General features: G+C 42.8%; 1 protein-coding gene across 2 annotated transcripts in view; it reads right to left on the bottom strand.

The window, feature by feature from the left end:
* Positions 1-19,706, bottom strand: part of b4galt2 (UDP-Gal:betaGlcNAc beta 1,4- galactosyltransferase, polypeptide 2) — a 61,326-nt gene that overhangs the window by 21,875 nt on the left and 19,745 nt on the right. For both annotated transcript variants that reach the window (XM_086128618.1, XM_086128620.1), the window contains exons 3-4: positions 3,212-3,330; positions 3,007-3,123 (exon numbers count right to left, since the gene is read on the bottom strand). In XM_086128618.1, the coding sequence (XP_085984744.1) occupies positions 3,007-3,123; positions 3,212-3,330 (236 nt within the window). The remainder of the gene's footprint in view (positions 1-3,006; positions 3,124-3,211; positions 3,331-19,706) is intronic.

Below are 19,706 nucleotides of genomic sequence, written 5' to 3'. Positions count from 1 at the left end.
ATGGGAGGAAATGAAGGTTGCATGATGTCCCGCTTATCCCCCACTTTGCTTTGGAATCACATCTCAAACCCTTTAGGAGGGAATGGCAATAAGCGGACAACCTTTTTTTTCCAGAAGCAATTACGACTCACATTATTTCCCCCGCGCTCTGCACAGGATGTTTTACAAAATGATCCCCGTTGGTAATCTCAAACACTGCTGACATCAAATATATCCAAAAAAAAACATGCCCCCCTCCCTTTCCATATTACTGTTGTAGATTAAAAAATTACATGCAGACCAAAGGAAACAAAGAGCGACAAAGCTAATAATACAATGGAGAGGGACGCGTGTTGCAAAATATGAAGAAGAAAATGCATGAATGATGAAGGAGCAGTGGTTCCGAAAAGGTTTTGAAGGTTAGCAGTGTCACTGAAACACTGCGTCTCATTGCTTTCTAGCCAATTTAGCTCCTGCAAGAAATTCTCAATTACACAGCAAGGATGCGAGCCAATCTACTTGTGTCAAGGATCATCAGATAACATATGGCACTGAGATACTCCATCGTCTCGCTGTTAACAATCCTTCAAAAGGTTTACCTGTGGGTAGCGTTAACACCTAATGTGATACCACTGATGAACTTCGAATCACACACTAGCCACTCTTATCTATTGAGCTATGCTGAGGCCATGACCCCTCAAGTCCATGTAACTAAATGTTTTGAAATATATTTGTGGAACGGTAATGTGAAATCATGAATGCCTCAAATACCTTTTCACTGGTAGGGCACAATGTGTCAAGACACTTGCCTTGCATTCAGACTCAAAGGTTGGAAAAAGAACAGAAATTCTGCAGGGAGGATGAAGAAAAAGAGGAAGATCAATATCCTCTTTGATGGTGTACTGCACTACCGCGCCAATTTTCTTCCCAAACATTTGTTAAACGATTCATTATCTCTGAGTGTGGTAGTGAGTAGCAAGTAGATAAGAAAAATAATGACTGTTATAATTAAAAAGACGTTTCTTTCATTAGCAATTGAATGAAAAATATGCTAACACCAGATAGGGAAGACAAACCGGAGCATGATTTGAACCCGATAAGCTGATTCATCAACTACAAATGTTACTTTTAGTCTAATTTGTACAATTCTTTTAATCAAATTCACCATTAATTCTTATGCTTAAAATGCTGTTTCCCCCTGAGAACTACATATGAACTCAATCATGGAGGCGACTGCTTTTCACTACTTCAATTTTCCTGATTTTTTTTGGCCCATCCTCCACGATATAAAAAGTTGAGCGCCTTGGTTAGCGCCTACAGTTATTGGGGATTAGTTGTCTTTGATGCGAGGAGGTGAGACCGCGAACAAACTCATCACCCATCAGTATTCACAGCTAGCTCGTGAGCTAGCGCCTCTCGCCATGGCACGGAAAGCCCCATGAGAACCGGGTGGGATATATTCCAGCCAACACTGGCCCACAATGTTTGATACCTGAAATATGGGCTTCATTTGTCATGACTTTGAAGCCTCCTTTTATATACTTGGCAATTTTCCACACACTAGTGGTAGTGGAAATCAAAATCACACAATCGGACATATGGGCAAATGAAACGAAGAATTCAATAGGAGAGTTGAAAAACAATAACATAAAGCGAGTTACTTGGATATTTCCCTTTGGGCTATTTCTTGTGTCCTGCATTGGTCAACCACAACGTCCAATTCGAAGACTGTCAAATTTGTTGCAGCTGCAGAGATTGGACGGCCCAAATCAATACAGATAAATATAGGAAGTCCGGATGAAAGTCTACCGCAGGTTGGGTCTTTCTCACCTAACTCCCTCTGCTTCTGGGCTCCTCTCCAATTCATGCGATGAGAGACGATGGCCAAAAAACAAAACAAACAAACAAACAAACAAACACTGATGCAGTTAGCCTGGTTACAGGGCACGGCCGTCCCTCTGCGATACCTCCTCATGTTACTTCGCTCAAATTTCCACACAAATACAAGACAAAACTTTCTCACCCAATTCACAAGTTGTTGATTAGACAAAACACATTAAGAATAACAACCTTTGCGGGGACAATTCATCCTGTTGGGATAGAAGACCATTTGGCACATCTACAGCTTTGAGGGAAAGAGAACAACAGCGTGTCGAGAGCAGACACAGCGGGGCAAGTGGAACCAAAAAGGTCCGTTCCGCAGGGAAGTGATTAAAGCCGCAGCGCAACGTCTCGGCCAGGAGAGCATGGACACAGTAGACATCGTTAACCAAAGCTAAACTTGGCATCTTGGCTCACTGGGAAATTTGTCATGCATTTTGGGGGGGGGGGGATAATCAACGGTGACAAAGAAGTGCAATTAATAGTGGCAAAAATAAGAGAGACAATTAAACAAGTCATACTTAAATTATTTAATGTCATTTGAATCAAATATTTCACTCTGCACATTTACTTGGGTAACCAAATTTAAATGTGTATTATTTCTTCTAATTATCAGATTGATTTTTTACAATCAAATATTTAGCAATTTTGCATGTTACAATTAAAAAAAATATAATAGTGTAATTTATCCACATTTTATTGATCAACAAAAAGCAAAAACATAACCGTATTTTAATATATTATTGACAAAGTTTTAAAGTATATTTAAAAACAATTACAAATAAAATATGAGGATCAATTTTTTTTTTAAAGGCTAACCGACAGAAGATTCTCGGGGCCATATAAGTTTAATCATCTTTTGTTTTCCACAGCACTCACAATCACAATTTTCTATCTTTCAGCTTTTAGGTATGACCGCAAATAAAAAATAATCCCATAGCAAGAAAAAGCAGCGTGTCGCCACACAGGGAGAGCTCAAGAGGAGCAGGGAGTGGAAAGAGCTTGGATGGAGGAAGTACGTATCATATAATACGAAAACACACACACACGGACGGACACACACACACACACACACACGCACACACACACCATTCCCAACAAAAGTAACAGAAGAGGTCAGCCTTTTCAAGATATCGCGGTTCCGACCTGATTGATGATGTAGATGCCGTAGTCAATCCTCTGACGTCTCAGGATGGGGTGGAGGTAGTGAAGCCAATACTTCAGGTGGTTTTCCCGGTGACGGAACGGGATAATGATGGCCACCTGGAGTACATGGGAAAAACACATAAGGCAGAAGATTTCAACAAAAACAAAACAAAACAAGAAAAGCCGACTTTTTGAAAACACATACCTTCCACCGAGGCCGACAGTCAGGGGGCGTGTAGCGGCCTCCCTCCGTCACGTTGGGGTTCTCTCGCTGCACGCGCTCCATTGTCATCTGGGAGCTGAACTCAATCAACAGGCGGCCCACTGAGGACCGAGAGATAGAAAGGAAGGAAGTGAGGTTAAATAACGAAAACAACAAATAGGACTGCACATAAATGGGCGGCGGCCAGATTTAAAATCTTCAAAGTAACATTGGCGGCCTGTCAAAACATCCCCGCCGAATAATGGCTGGCTTTCGAACACACATTCCGAGAAAATCCTCTTTGATGTCAGCGTGCGTTAGGTTATTTAATCATGTGGATGATGAAGCTTCACCATATGTTACTTTGCATACATGTATTTGAATGAATCTGAAGGTTCAGATACTAATGACTCATTGCAGAGCGCAGCCTGGAGCTCGGTAATACATCACAGCATATCATAGCAAATGCCAAATATGTGCTCGCGTGGCTATGAGCAGCAGAAGAAATCAGCGCAATCTGATTGGTTTCCTGTGAGAATTGGTCTCTGTCTCTCTCTCTTTCTTTAAGGATAATCAAGAGATGATAGCTAGATAGATCGATCGCTATAGATCGCTAGATAGATAGATATGGGTATACAAATATTCACAAATTTGGATCATGAAAATAAAGAGAAGAATGGACAATACAGTACACTGGCTTTTACATCCAAGAGTCACCCCCTGGACCCACTTGTTCCTTTTCATATGTTTAAAAACATCACAGCACAGCACTTTATTATTATATACGGTATTTGTGTTTTATTCTTTTTTCACTTCATGGCTTAAGTCAATTGCTCACAGTCAAGTGAAGGAGGTGGCAAATACACTCGATGGTGGTGGTGGTGGTGGTGGTTATGGACGTGAAAGTCACAACAGCATGCATATGGGAAAATGAAATAAAGCCTATCAGGACATATTTAAAAGTCAGGCGAGTGGAAAGACAATATGATGAAGCCATAAATATTGATATTTTCCTTTGGGGCTATTTCTTGAACCCAGTGTTGCTGGATTTGTGCATTAAATCAGGGAAGTGCACCCACGTGCGCGAGTTAATAATCCACTTAGAATTGAAGGATTTGCCTTGCCAAGCCACGTCCAATCAACACGAGGGAACGAATTGAGCAATGATCGACCCTAACCGAGTTACATGTTCTCAATTTAAAGAATACCAACTGCCCGCTTTGCTCAGCACCGTCTTCCTCTCATTGCTATTAGTGATATCCTTGGAAATGTTTCAAAGCGCCCACACGAGTGGTGGTAATTATCACGCGAACCATTATTCGTAAAGGTTGTGACACAAACCTTATTGATTTTAGATGATAATGATGTAAGGTGTCCAAGGTGGCGTGGTCGAAGCAAGGAAATGAGTCTAGCACTGCACTGTGCAGCGGTAAGGCACAGCAAGAGTAAGCTAACGTCTCCTGTATTTAAATCTCTGAGGACACACAAAGCAAAGCCTCCGTGGAGAAAGAAAATGGAGCAATACTCAACTCAACTGTATTTGAAGAGCACTTTCAAACAACCATCGCTGTATACAAAGTGCTGTACATGGAGCAAAAAAATCATTCATACAGCAACAAACAATAAATGAATAACAAAGACAGTAGGAAGCACAAAACAGTAAAACTAAGATCAAGTCAGAGTCATGCCGAGTCAAATGGCAAAGAAAACAAACGGGTTTTAAAGATGGGCCGCGAGGGGGCTGGCTGAATGTTCAGTGGGAGGTCATTCCAAAGAGAGGGAGGGACCAGCAACAGCAAAGGCTTGATCCCCTCGCAGCCTCGGCTTAGTTCTTGGTACCTCTAATTGTGTCAGTCCACAGACCTGAGTAACTGGGCAGGTGCGTAGAGGTGGAGGCGCTCAGAGAAGTAAGGTGAGGCGTCCTCAAGATTTGAAAACAAATAATCGGATCTTAAAAAGAACTCTAAAATATATCGGGAGCCAGTGAAGGGATGCCAGAGGAGGAGTTGCTCCCTCTTACGAGTACCAGTCAAGAGGCGAGGAGCAGCATTATGGCCCAACTGGAGACGCTTAATGAAGGATTGGCTGACTCCAACATAAAATTCATTCCAGTAATCCAGCCGGGATGTGACAAAGGCATGAATTACTGTTTCAGAGTGCTCTAGAGAAAGGAGAGGCTTTACCTTAGCCAGCTGTCTTAGATGAAAGAAGCTGCATTTAACGGTACCAATTTGCCGGTCCAATTTAAAATCACTGTCCAGGTTCAGACCCAAGTCCCCAGGATGGAATGTACAAGGACCACTGGGACCAAACACCATCAATTCGGTCTTCTTTTCATTGGGACATAGATATGACAGTCATCCACATAGTAGGGGAAGGAAATACCATGTTTCCTTAATATGGAACCGAGCTAAGTGGAGACTGCAAAGTGTAAACGGCTTTTATTTGAGAGGAGACTATGGGTAGGAAGGGAGGCTCTCATCCGGACGGAGTCCAACTATCCCAAACTCAATTGCTTTGACAAGTCCCTTTAAAATCCCAGAGAAGGCCCAGCGGCGTTTGGCTCGTCACTTCGAATAGACGGGAGGGGCAAAGAGACTCCGGGCCGCCGCTGCTGATTAACGAGCAGCCTGTCGTGTCATCTCTGTGGTCAGATGGCGTGCGGGCGAGCGCAGGACGCGGCGAGGACATTGTGTCATGCCTCTGCGGGGAGGATCAACGCGCTTTGGTTCAAGTGAAAATCTCACACATGTCGGATTGTACTTGCAGTCAGTTCGCAGAGGATTCGACAGCGAGTGTTTGAGTGGCAGCGTTATGTAAGGACAGCTAACTATCATTCTGACAGTCTCCAAAATCAGCAGCTTTCTTAATTGCCCTCTTGCTCTTCATATATGAAAAATAAAACCTCAAAAGTTGGGATGGGCGAGTAGCAATATCGGTAGCAGGCCGATACTGAACTTCTTTCAAATTATCGAGTTCTCATGAAGGCTGCTGAGACTGGTCACTGATACCAGTGGCTGGCGCCCTCTTGCGGCCATTCGACAATCTGGAAATAAATGACATGACAGAACGTTTCTCTACGTGAACTAACTGCATCCAAGTCAATCCTCTCAAATGTCCATAATTTATTGTCAGCAATTATTTACTGACCAATTCAATCAAAACTGAGCGCCCTTGCCGACTGATGTTGCAGATGTTATTTAATTGGCATGCATGCAGTCTTTCTTATGCAGGACGGTAGTTCATCTCAGCTTTTTGCACTCTTTCATCCACCTCTTCGATTGTCCAATGCGGCTCTCACGGCCTTCTATCCTCTAAAAATCATTAGTGAGTGCCGCCTTGTGTGTATGAGTGCGCGCATTTGCTAGCTGTGAGGATTAGCATCATCCAAGAATCTTCTGTTCGTGCATTCGTTCAGTCACGACACCCCGAAGCGCGTGTGTGCAGATGTGTGTGTGTTTGTGTGCGTGCAGGAGCTGCAATATGAGATAAAGTGTTAACTGTGGCAGTGATTTCACTGCCCGCAAACCGCAAAGGACAAAAAGGATGACCTTCAATAACCACTGATAAGGCTGTTGCCTCCTGTGTTGTGTTGTGTACATGTTATCTGAATGTAGAAAGCCGTAATGGTTGTGAATGTTTTGTTTTATAGGGTTAGGGGGTTTTTTTTCCCTTGTCGCTTGGACCATATTGTACTGAGCAGCCAGGCTTACATCATAGTAAATTCAATTTCCTATCCTTTGGTTTCATCACACTTTGGAACCCTTTCTGTGTACTGGAAACACACACACACGCACGCACGCACGCACACGCACACAAAAAGACAAAAGTCAAAATAACTCATTGTTGCCATAAATGTCAATTTATATTGTAAAGTAGTTCTAACTTAAATTGCTGTTTTAGCCCCCTACATAAGTTGTGCGTGTGTGTGTGTGTGTGTGTTTTGACAGTGTGGTGACATCACTCACAAATGAACAAAAGCCAAAAAAACATGGAACATAGCCATTAGCCTAACATTTTTTGTCATCAAAGCAGCCATAAAATACAACAACAACAAAAAAGGGCAAAGTAATACTTGGGCCCATTTCGCCGGTGCGCAGTTTCACAAACAAGAGAGTCTAAAAGCTCCGAATGGCGTGAATCCATGTGAACAGTCTGTTGAGGAGAACGCACTGAATGGAGAAAGCGTGTTAGGTGGCAGGAGGAAGAGGGGGAGGGCGCGAAGGGAAGGGAAGAAGTGAGGACAAGTGGTACTTTGAGATGCGCAAGCTAATGAAGAGGCAGACGCAGCCACGCCAGCTGTGCGCCATGGCAACGCTCACAAGAAAAACGAAGGAAAAAAAAGAACAAGTTAATGGCAATTGTTTCTAATTTGCTTTGTTGCCACACATCAAATAAGGTGGATAATGTGCGCGTTCATTCCAAAACAGCAGCTGTACTGTGCAGTCTTGTGAGATCACCAGACACACAAATTCACAAAATCAAATCAAATAATATGATAAAAACAACCAATAAACAGATGTTGGAAACTGTGTTCATTTCATGCAACTTTTTAAGAGAGGCTGCTTATCCTGGGGAACTCACTGCACCTTCTGTTTTTGTTTGAAATCAAACCAAAGACAAGTGAAATTTAACATTTCAGTTATTTCGGAAATTCTGAAAACGTTTTGACTGTATAAAGCTAAAAGGGGCTATTCAATGTTCACTTAACTTTTTGAGACGCGCCGATGATTTTGTTGAAATTTTAAAACAAAGATGTCTATTATTGTCTAAGATTTGGGGGAAAAAAATTAAACCTTTGCGAAGTTATTCAATAAAAATACACTTAATTATATCAACAAAGTTAAGAGTTGGAGTTTGTTTTTTTAAATTTTGACGTCAATATTGTCCCTTTTACTGAAATTGGATCACGGGTCCAAATATTTGTGATCAGCTTTCTTGACTAATAAACCAATAAACATTCTCGGCACTGAAAAAAAAAAAAAAACCAACAAGAATAATAAATAAATAAAATGTGTCTATCCCTCCTGCACTTTCAGTGTGACATTTAAAATCCAGTAACATGTAAGTATTGATATATTCCTGACATTTCTCTTGTCGGCGGCCCGGTAGTCCAGTGGTTAGCACGTCGGCTTCACAGTGCAGAGGTACCGGGTTCGATTCCAGCTCCGGCCTCCCTGTGTGGAGTTTGCATGTTCTCCCCGGGCCTGCGTGGGTTTTCTCCGGGTGCTCCGGTTTCCTCCCACATTCCAAAAACATGCATGTCAGGCTGATTAGACGCTCTAAATTGTCCCTAGGTGTGAGTGTGGGCGTGGATGGTTGTTCGTCTCTGTGTGCCCTGCGATTGGCTGGCAACTGATTCAGGGTGTCCCCCGCCTACTGCCCGGAGATGGCTGGGATAGGCTCCAGCACCCCCCGCGACCCTAGTGAGGGTCAAGCGGTTCGGAAAATGGATGGATGGATGGATTTCTCTTGTCCACTTAATCAGACTGGCTTTGCCGCATCAACATTGGTTTGTGATTTTTTTACTTGTACCAATAAGAAAAGCAGATGTTCTAGCTTTGAGAGAACCTTGTGTTCAGTTTTTAAAAGAATAAAAAAAAATGCAGTGACTATGTGCAATCAATTCTGGGTTATCATCGGTTTATTAGCTTGGAATGAAATGAAGTCATCAAGGCACAGCAGGCACAGTAAAGCACAATTTCATCCAAGCCGTGAACACAAACTACATGTCTGTCCAGCTGGCACTGTGATGTGATGCCTGGCACGCACGCACGCACTCTCTCACACACACACACACACACACACACACACACACACACACACACACACACACACACACACACACACACAATGCCACACTGCTCAGAGCCAATAAGGAATCCCATATGCATAATGTGTGGGTTTTGCTATCATTTCCTGCCCTATGCTAATATTCAGTGGTTCCTGAAAGTTGAATTAAAATGCTCTACAATGGCTGGCAATATGGGGAACTCTGCTAAGAACATTTAAAATTCCACAAGGGAGCTAGTGTATAAATGCACACAAAACAGCAAGGATTTCATTAGCCCCAAGAAATAAATAAATAGCCGACCTCGCAGGTAGCTGGCTAGAAAAACAGCAAAAGCACTTTGTTCTGAAAGCCGTCAGCACTTCAAGCACATCCGCCTCGCTCCGGCGCGGCTGACATCTGAACTCTCGGGGGGGGGGGGGGGGGGGGGGACTGTCCAAGGAGTGGTTCTTTTTTTTTTTCTTTTTTTGCACCGGCGTCAACATCAAGGTGCACGGTCAACGTCGCCCGTCTTCATCTCGTTTTGCTTTAATCTCCTTTTCCTCCTTTATTCTATTTTTCCCCCCCTCAGGTGACATGTGTCCGGTCCGTATCAAAGGAGGCTGGGATACGTCCACTTGAAGAAAACTTACTTTGCCATGTATATTAACCAAGCCACAACATTAGCTATACAAAAATCCATGTTCTAAAAGTGGCCACTAACAAGACTATGTTAGTGGCGTCAGTTATTCACCAGGTGGGTCAGCCCCTAAGGAAAGGTGTCTCTAATATTATGCTTTCCTCATATATCAGACTAACACTAATCCAGGATACTGTCAAATAAGGTCACAATATCTTATAAGCAGTTTATAAAAGATCCACACTGATTTTGAATGACATACAATAACTAGGGGTGAAATGAATCAACCAATTCAAGTATAAAGTGTTCTGCTAACCAGGATGAGGAGAGAAAAAGGAGGCTGTCATTTTTGCTCACATTGAAAGCGATATTTTCACTAAGGGGGGGGGGGGGGGTCGGGGGGCTGTAATGTTCTTGAACAGGCCTCCCAGTGAGAAAGTAATTAGAGCATGGGCTGCAGAAATGACGCAGTGAGTGCTAAGTGACCTTCCTGGTGGGAAGTAAGAAGCGCAGAGGCTAATGGGTTTAAATATGAGACGGCAAGGCTCACTTCCATCCGCGCAGCAGCGGCGAAACACATCATTTGAGTGCAGGATGACATACAGGAAGTAAAGTTTAACCGCACACTAAATGGACAAAAATGTCCAGTCGCGTTCCACGCTTTGAGAGGAGAGCGGCCGAGCCCTAACGTGAATAGCGTAAAACCAAAAGCGATGGGACAGCCGCTGCACCACAAACTATGGTCCCCAAATAGTTTCATATCATTTCAAACTCATCTTCAATGACCCTTAAATAAAAGAATTTCCGGTGATTTGAAATGTGTGACATAAATAAAGCTGCCTTTCTTTGCTTACGACGGTAAACAATCACATTCGCATTGACGTCGAAGATCGCAAAAGGCTGCAAATTGTTTTAAACATGCTTCATTTTGGTCAGCTGGTAGCCTTTATTTGATTTTTAAAAGAAAGTGCTGTGATTCTTTATGTATTTTGGAGAAACTTAAACTTACGTCTTGTGTTATAGAGTGGCTGCCTTTCCAGCAGCTCCTATATTTTGTTGTTCTACTTCTTCCTTTCATAACTTTGCTGCTGTGAATTGGGAATTTCTCCATTGCGAGACCAATAAAGGTTTTCTTATTCTTATTCTTATTGAAATCAAATTAAAAGGACGTTCAAAGGCCTGCAGGCAATGAAACTGGCGCTCCACATTTGAGTCTGCCGCAGCCGTCCGTCCAGGTCAATTCCAAAATGTCTATCAACAAATGGTAAACAAAGGCAGGGCAAACAATCAGCTGGAATGCAAACAGACCGTGGGAGCTTTTCACAACACCTTCCAAAAAGTTCAATTACACAACCCGTCACTCAGAAAATATAATTGCTCGCGTTGCGAATCTATTTCACGTACGTGATGTACGAAATAAAGAACCGCTCTACATACCAGAACATACGGCGATAATCACAACGTGACAAGAACTCCGGATATGAGGTGTCTTCTCCATAATGCAGATGACTAAAGTCTTTGGGGAAATAATTAATGTGGATTAATTATAATACTGCTGATGATGACAGCGGACAAAGAGTAATTGCAATGCGTCTGCTGTGGGCGGCCATAATTTTACACTGTTGCTGTGTAGCAACAATTAAAAACGCTGATGGATTGTCATCATCTTTTTCATAGCCTTGAAAGATGAATATGTTGACATAACAGTTTTATTGGGAGAAAATAATACAACAATTTCCAAAACAAACACTTAAAGAGATAGTTGATCATCAATATCATCAAATATATTTCAATGACTTTGTAACACAGAATGTGGAATTCCAACTTGGAGGGCACATACGTAGAACCCAGAGCCGGGCAATTGATCGAAATCTGATTGTGATTTTGATTTAGACGTCTTGCCATCAGAAAAAAACGGTGCAGCGTGTTTGAAAGTTGCCTTGCAAGTGCCCCAATTTATTTAAGGATGAATATGCGATCCAACATTTTTTTTTGTTTGGAACACGTGTCTGTTTATGCGTCATTTTGCCAGCGACACCGCGCTCAGTTCAAAACACTTTTAGAAATGAATATCTTAGCACAAAGTCAATCTCCTATCTTTCAAATGGCCGAGTGTCGAGCTTACTTGGATCATTAAATAATCTAAACTGGGAAAATTGAGTTGTAAGGTCGTTAATGTTAGTATAGCGAGCAGTAAAAATAAAAGAACCGGCAGAGGTTTGGACGTAAATTTACACTACTATGCAGTGAAACGCAGTTCAAGTGTGCCGCTGAAATGATGACAGACCATCTCACATCTAGCTACTCGGCTAACAAGCTAATTAGCAAGCGAAAAAGCGGGACGGGCGACCGTTATGACTCGACACTTCCACTTTTTATTGCGCTTATACCATCAGAGTCCAGTGGTGAACAAAATCTGGAAGTTGGCTGAAAGGTTTGTACACACACACACACACACACACACACACACACACACACACACACACAACACACACACACATACACATACACATACACATACACATACACATACACATACACACACACACACACACACACACACACACACACACACACACACACACACACACACACACACACACACACACACACACACACACACACGCGCGCGCGCGCACGCACAAGCTCAACTGGGAGCTGATTAAACTGATGTAACAAACTGCACTTTTGCCTCCCCGCTGGGTTGAAAGCTCCTGACAAGCGAGTCTATCTGACTCCGACGACACCACGGCCATTTATTTCTACTTCGCCGCCGCTCTAAAGGTCCCGGAAGGAGGCAGTGAGGGTAGGACGGTTTTAAAGGTTGAAAAATAGATCGCTGAGGAGAGGGCATCGAGCGAGACACGAGGCAGAGTTTAGAACGGTGAGGAGAAGAAAAGAAAGGCAAGCGGAGAAAGGAGATCATCTGTATTGATCCAAAAATGTGCTGTTGTAACAGTATGATGTGTTCCAGAAAACTGGGGAATCAGACATTTGTGATATGTCGCGAGGAAAAGTGCACTGTGGATTTATTTTGCTGTTATTATTTCTGTTATAAATAGCTTTTTGGACTGTCAATTATTTCCAGTCCCTTTGTTTATTTATATTGTGCGCTGTAATAACTTGAAAGCGTAATCAAATTCAAGTCGACATCACAATGTAGTTAAATGCCATTTCCAGATCGCAAAGGCTGAAAATTTTTGAAAAAAAAAATCTATTTAATTTCAAATAAGCCGGTAGGTCTTTGTTTATTTATATAGCGACGAGATAAGTTGGGTGCTTAAGAAGTGCAGTCCGCATGTTTACATATCATCGTTCCATGAAACATCTGATGTGATCAAGCCACCCGTTTGTTTGTATTACCGATGTAATCTGAATTAAGACTTGCCGAGTTTGTGTTTACGCCACAGCGTATGGTCGAAGTTTGTGAGGTTGCCGGAGGTGCTTTTCATGAATAACTGTCAACTCTTTATGTTGTTTGCACAAACCTACGTTGGGACGACGTGATAATGTGAAGGCGTTACTCCTCTTTTCCCCCGTCCACGAATTTCAATGCAAATTTGAACTCAATCTTTGTGAATGCAAAACAAGCAAAACGAGGATACAATCTAGCCATCCTCGACATGAAGATTTCCCTCATGCATTCTGGATACTTGGTCATTCTATTCACAACAAAGAAAAACAAAGTCTACTGAATAAAACATGTCACGGCTGCGCAGAAGATGGAAAATCTGAATGTGATGCATCACATTCGCTGACAAGGCTGATATTTAAAATGCCAGAAATACATCACTCGATGTCCCGTAAAACCTCATAGTGACACCTTTGTGGTTTGTCATGGAGGCTCTTGAAGAACAGCCTGTCTTGAAAAGAGGCAGTTGATGTGTATTTTGTGAGTGTGTGTGTGTGTGTGTGTGTGTGTGTGTGTGTGTGTGTGTGTGTGTGTGTGTGTGTGTGTGTGTGTGTGTGTGGAGGAGGGGGAGAGGCGCAAAGTAAGTCTTAAAAATAGCATGTATGGATGTTGCTGCAGGACCGGTGGGACCACGGGAGAGAGATGAAGGCCACTTCGGGATCTCGCAAACAATCCGAAGTGCAATATTTGCATCGATGTGACAATGTTTTTCCTGCTGACACATGCAAACAAAAGGACAAAGGCTAACGTGATGCAGAGACTAAGATGTTTGAGAAGTGGTAAACGTGGATGGTAGTATTGATGGGTGGATGGATGAATGGATGGACGGACAGACGGACTAATGATAAGACTTTAACCCTGGAGAACCCAAGAACCGTTTTCTTCTTTGGAAAATGATGAATTTTACATTAAATGCCGGCTATATGTTCACTGAACCCCAAAATATATGTTTTTTCAAATATTTAATGCTTTAATTCTAATTTAGGATTAGGGCCAAATTTGACCCTTTGGGATTTAAGGGTAGCATTTGAGTAGCAGAATTTATAGGGGTCAAATTTGACCCCGTGGGTTCTCTAGGTTTAAGCAAGAATCAAAACAAGGGCACGGAAAATCCTCCTGGATCCCCCGCATCCTGCCCACCACCTTTTCCAGCTACTCCCCTCAGGCAGGCGCTACAGATCAATGCGCACCAAATCCAGCAGACACTTAAACAGCTTCTTCCCTCTCGCCATTAAGTCCCTAAACAGTCACTGACGTAGTCACTCTTCTTGTATAACAAATACGGCTACTGGTCACTCTACAATGGTTCAATGATTTTCTGCACCAACTGTACAACTGTCATAGAATTGTATTCTACCACTGATCACTTTAGCTCTGCTTGATACTTTGCACATTGTCTCACAGTTGTCGCTGGGTGGTACCACCGCACCACGGTTCACTTACATTACGAAATGTCCTTCCATACCTATTTGTCATCTCCTTGTTTATGATGATACTAATGCAGCGTGTTAAACCGGAGACAAATTCCTTGTGTGTTCTACATACTTGGCCAATAAAGATGATTCTGATTCTGATGATTCTGACCAGTTGATGGGTAAGACAGACGGTTGGGCATACTGTACATTTGGATGGAAGTATGTATGCAGGTCTTGATTCTATTTCATTGGATATGTGTTTTGGTGTATGGACGGGAAGCGAGTGGATAGATGGCTACGTTGACAGCAGACGAAGGGGCAGATCAATCAACTGACAAGAAGCTGTGTGGATGATGATGGATGGAAAAATGAAGTACCACAAAGAACCTAACGAATGAAGTTTGCGATGCAAACACAAGCAGCGGTAGTTCACTGCGGGACAATAATGAGAACTGACTGTGAGTCTCCCATGTTCATATTGTTCTTTTTTTTTTTTTTTTTTTTTGATTCTTCAAGGAAGCAAACATAAAACAAACTGGCTGCCTCCATTCGTTTTCTTCCTCTGGTGCTCACATTTAATTACGATATCAAGCGTAGTGGGGAGGAGAGCTTGCGCGGGCTACCATCGTGAAAATTTGGGCTTGTGATTATTTAAAACAAACACGCTGGCTGTGATTAATGGCTCACTTTGCGCCTTGAGGATTTTAAATTGAACTGCTAACACACACACACACGCACACACACACACACACACACAATAACAACTTAAATGTGCTCCACTGATTTCATGTTGTTGCCCCTCCACACAAATTAATGTCAACACGCAGGGAGACATAAAAGTTAAAAGGCATAAAAGTTTCAAATGATACAATTTTTGTTGCATTTTCGAGCGTGTTGAATAAACACAAAGGAGAAACAAAAGCGTGGTGGCGCGGGAACAACACGCAGATGGCCACGTCTCAGTCCAAAGGGCCTTGAGGCAGATCCTGTATCCACGCCCAATGAGTCCATTCCAAAGCAGATGGTTTTCACCCCTAAAAATGGACTAGCATCAAAACAAGAGGAAGAAGAAGAACTTGAAGCGGCTTTGTTATCTTTTCTGATAATGAGCTCTCTGTTAGCTTGTCTGGAAACGACAAGACATAGAAGAAGCTAGGCTAACTGCTAGCTTGGCTGATAACTCACTATATTGGGGTGCTGTAATGCCTGTCCTTGTCTTTCATCCAGAGGTGAATGATTTTTGAGACGTTATATAAGCGCACAAGCCAAACAGTTGGTGTTTTGTGTCCACATGAAGATTTGTCATCGTGACAAATCATGAACCTCAGTTTAACATTGACGATTGTTGACCTGACTGTTTTCCGAGCACATCGGGGAGGAAAAAAAATCATTCTTAACACACCCGACACCACGGGATAATTGCTCAGGATAATCTTTCAGAGACATCAGTGAAATCCACCATGAAATGTGTCCTGGTTTTTGATGTATGTGTACACCGCTTAACAGATATAAGCCATTTTACAGGTCCTCGCTGTGAGCCAACCACAAGCAGGACTGGAACCAAACAACAATCGACTGGCTCCCATCGCAAACTTGACTCCTGCCTTTACCGATCTCTATGACCGATCAGCGAGGCGGGTTTCCAGGGAGTTGTCTCCCAGGTGGCATGGACCCAATCCGTACGCATGCCTCACATTGGTGGGTGGAGGGGAGAGAGAAAGAGAGGAAAAGATAAAGGCCTGACCTAAATTCAGGTAATTCATCACAGTGGATTACAGCCAGCAGCCATTGAGATGAATGGAAAGTTGCATCCTTCCCTTTCAACACAATTTCTTCTTTTCTTTTTTTTAACGATCATGATTGAGCGATGGAGTGGCAGCGTGAAACTAACTCATCTGTCACAATGGGAGATGTAGAACGAGCTGACAAACCACTTAAGCTTCCCTCCCACGCCGCAAAAGGGAAAAAAAAAAACACCATAAGGGAATAACTTGAAAGCAGAACTTGAATAAACAACACAGCAGGGACTATTATTAGCCCCGTTTACACCGCCTTGTGGGCGAAGTGGTGCGCACAGGTAGTCCTAGGTGTGAAACTGTGCTTTTGGTTTCCATCAAAAGGCGACAGATTTGCGGTCCGACTTTGGTACCCGAATCTATTTTTATTTTTTTTGCACATTTGAGGAATGGCAAAATTAGTGACAACGTAGGCTGTGAATCCCAGGTGTCAAAACTACACTCTGGTCTGGTGGCACTACCCACTTCTGCTATGATTGTGATACTATGCCGTATGCTGGAAAATTAGCAGGTCAACTCACCGCATAAGAGTCTCTGTGTTGAAAGCAATTGTTGCAGTTGTGCCGAAGTGTGAAATTGGACTTTGGACACAGCCTTGACGAACTCGTTCTAAAAATGACAGGCAAATAAATCACAGCCCGAGTGCTATGGCAATTATGGGCAAGTGAGTACCTGGTGTTAAACGTGAAGACATCTACATATCAATCCGATATCGGCAGTTAAGAAGTCGGCATTTAATTAATAAAGTTAAGAGGACGTTAATCTTTGTCATATATGTGTGCTTCTGTCTCGGTAAGTGTCTGAAAAAGGAGAAGAAAGATTTTGCAATACAGTGTTGGGATTGTGTAATCAAGCATTCTTCTACATTGTTACTTCTTCGACGCAGTGATATATTCAGACGATGGACGGGAGATTAATGAAGGGGATTTGTTGGACTTTTCAGTAAGGTCAAAACACTCAAAAATAATCTGGTTTGCTGCAAAAATCACACACTTAGCATAAAACCCAATAGAAGCTTAAACTTGCAGTCACTCAAAGGCTTGAAGAAGCGCTTTTAGGTTTGAGCTTCGTCAAGCCTTCGAAATCAAACATCCCGGCCTCATCTGACCCCCCAACTCATCCCAAGTGACCAAATGCCAAAGAAGACTGTCAACATCTTCACGAGCTACTTCCACATGAAACAACACGGAGGATGGCGTATCAACAATTGACGTGAAACTCAGCGGACGTGCGCCTCATAAGAGGAATCGTGAAAAATTCTGAAGCACCCATGCGCGAAATTTAATCGTAAGTCAGACGGTTTGGTTTGTAGCAGCCATTGCTAAGTGTAATGATGGCAAGGGACGCCTCCCGACGGCCCACCTCAGAATTATCTGCATGTCAGTCATGGATGAGGGAGGGGTCATGCCATGCCTGTTTTTGGAATGTGGGAGGAAACCGGAGCACCCGCAGAAAACCCACACGTGCACAGGGAGAACATGCAAACTCCACACAGGAAGGCCAGAGCCTTATAATTAACTTTTGTGATTTTATGATCAGCGGGGCAACCCTCGAGGAGACAAACTAGCAACGTGCAGTAGCTCAGGGGGGGGAGCGAGTTGGGTTCGCTATCCATTGATTTTTCACCGTGCACTGTGTATGTTGTGTGGAAGGATCGGAGGTTCTGTTTAGGGCCAGCATGACGTTCCCACAGGTAATTGATGAGAAATCGAGAAGCGGTAATTGGATCTTAAGAGTGTCTTTCCGAAACCTGCCTGTACGTGTGTAAGCGTCTGTGCGTGTGTGTGTGAGTGCGAGAGAGGAGTCCACGACTGTTACTATTGAGCGCTCGTACATTCCATTTTTCATTTACAGTCCAACTGCCTCATTATCGAGAATGGCGCTTAAGCAGAGTGGACCTCCACCAAGCCAAACAAACAATCTTAATTTACAGTCAGCCTCGAATAATGTGGATCCATGTCTTGTTGTGTCAAGTTAAATGAAAGCAACGCGCTCATATTCAAAAGCCAACCTCAACTCGTGGTGTTAAAAGGTTTCAACATGAACCAAATATTTGTGTTCGAGCCAAAAGTGAAAACTCTCCGAGTTCCTTCAGTAGTACTGTGAGAAGTGTGACGTCATTTGAATTTTGTGTTTGGCAGTGGCCCCTGAGAATGACCAAAATGGCCGCAAAATGGATGCTTGATCTTGCTTATTTGGAAATGTTTTAACCACCTTGATGCAACGCTGTTACTTTTCCGTATCGGCTGACCGCCTGTTGATTTCAGGTAGCCGTCCATGTCGTAAATGCCAAAACAACTCATTTGCTATTAATTGGCTTCACGCTATAATCGTCAATGGTGAAGTTGATGCGTCGACTCTTTGTTTCAAGCCCTTCCACAAGAGTTATATTTTTGCTTACGCTCACCAACTGACCTTGTCATTCGTAGGCTTGGCGCTAAAAATGTTTCCTCTATGGCTGAAAATACGCTGTTATTGATAGACCGATTGATTGATTCGTTGCTCAACATGCAGGCTAGTTCCTCCCCTAGTTACCATGGTCATGAAAAGTCAGCTATTTATTATTCTCGATCCTTGAGGTATTTTGATGAAAGCATGTCAACCAGAAATGTTATTAAGATAGCTAGGAACTTTTTTTAAATTGTGAAAAAAACCCATAATACGTCTCTTGGGTTTCACTGTAGTTTTCTGTCGGCAGACGTGGAAGTACCAAAAGCCGTCAGGACAATTTCGGCTCACAATGACTGAAACGAGCAGAGATATCCAGCGGAAACCTCACAAATGTTTATCGTTTTCATAAAATGAATTCTAAAAGATTAAATCCTCCGTATAAGAGACAGCAATCCGCTAATCACTCTCACAGTAATTTCCCCGGAGTGAATATTTAGAGCACATTAGAAAGATGATATTTGACGCCGCGCCTCACTTCTCATTGCGCCCGAAACGACGCGAGGCCTTCGCTGGTTCCTGACACGGATGCTAATTTCATCTGCGGCACACGAAGACGCCACAGATATCACCCTGCGGTTATCTTCAAAACATTAAGTAAACGCAAACCATGTTTTTTTTTTTCTGTATAGCCTTCGATAATCCTTTTAACTAATCCACATCCAATCTCTCACAATGTTAATCCGCCAGGCGCGACGACCCACGTAAACACTGTGAACGGAGACCCGGCGTGAATAATGACGTTGTTTTGGTTCATTTGTTGGTGACAACTTAGGGCTTTTACATGCTGGCGGGCTAATGCGCTAATTTTATTGTCATACATGACCAGTATGAGCCAACACACATAATTTACAATCACAGATAATCTTACTTACATGACGCTGTGCTGTAAGTACCTTAAACCAACGCACCCACTTTACTCACCCAGAGCAACCCAAGAAGGGGTTTATAGCCAATAAAGGTGTCACGATCAAAAATCAACAAATGAATTGAGAAATGTTTCCTGTTGATACTCAA

This window comes from Hippocampus guttulatus, chromosome 14 (genome assembly GCF_054856545.1).
Source record: "Hippocampus guttulatus isolate MCC_2025c chromosome 14, RoL_Hgut_1.0, whole genome shotgun sequence".
Lineage (NCBI taxonomy): Eukaryota > Metazoa > Chordata > Actinopteri > Syngnathiformes > Syngnathidae > Hippocampus > Hippocampus guttulatus.
Note: the sequence above shows the minus strand (reverse complement) of the source record. Positions and strands in the feature narration are given on the sequence as shown.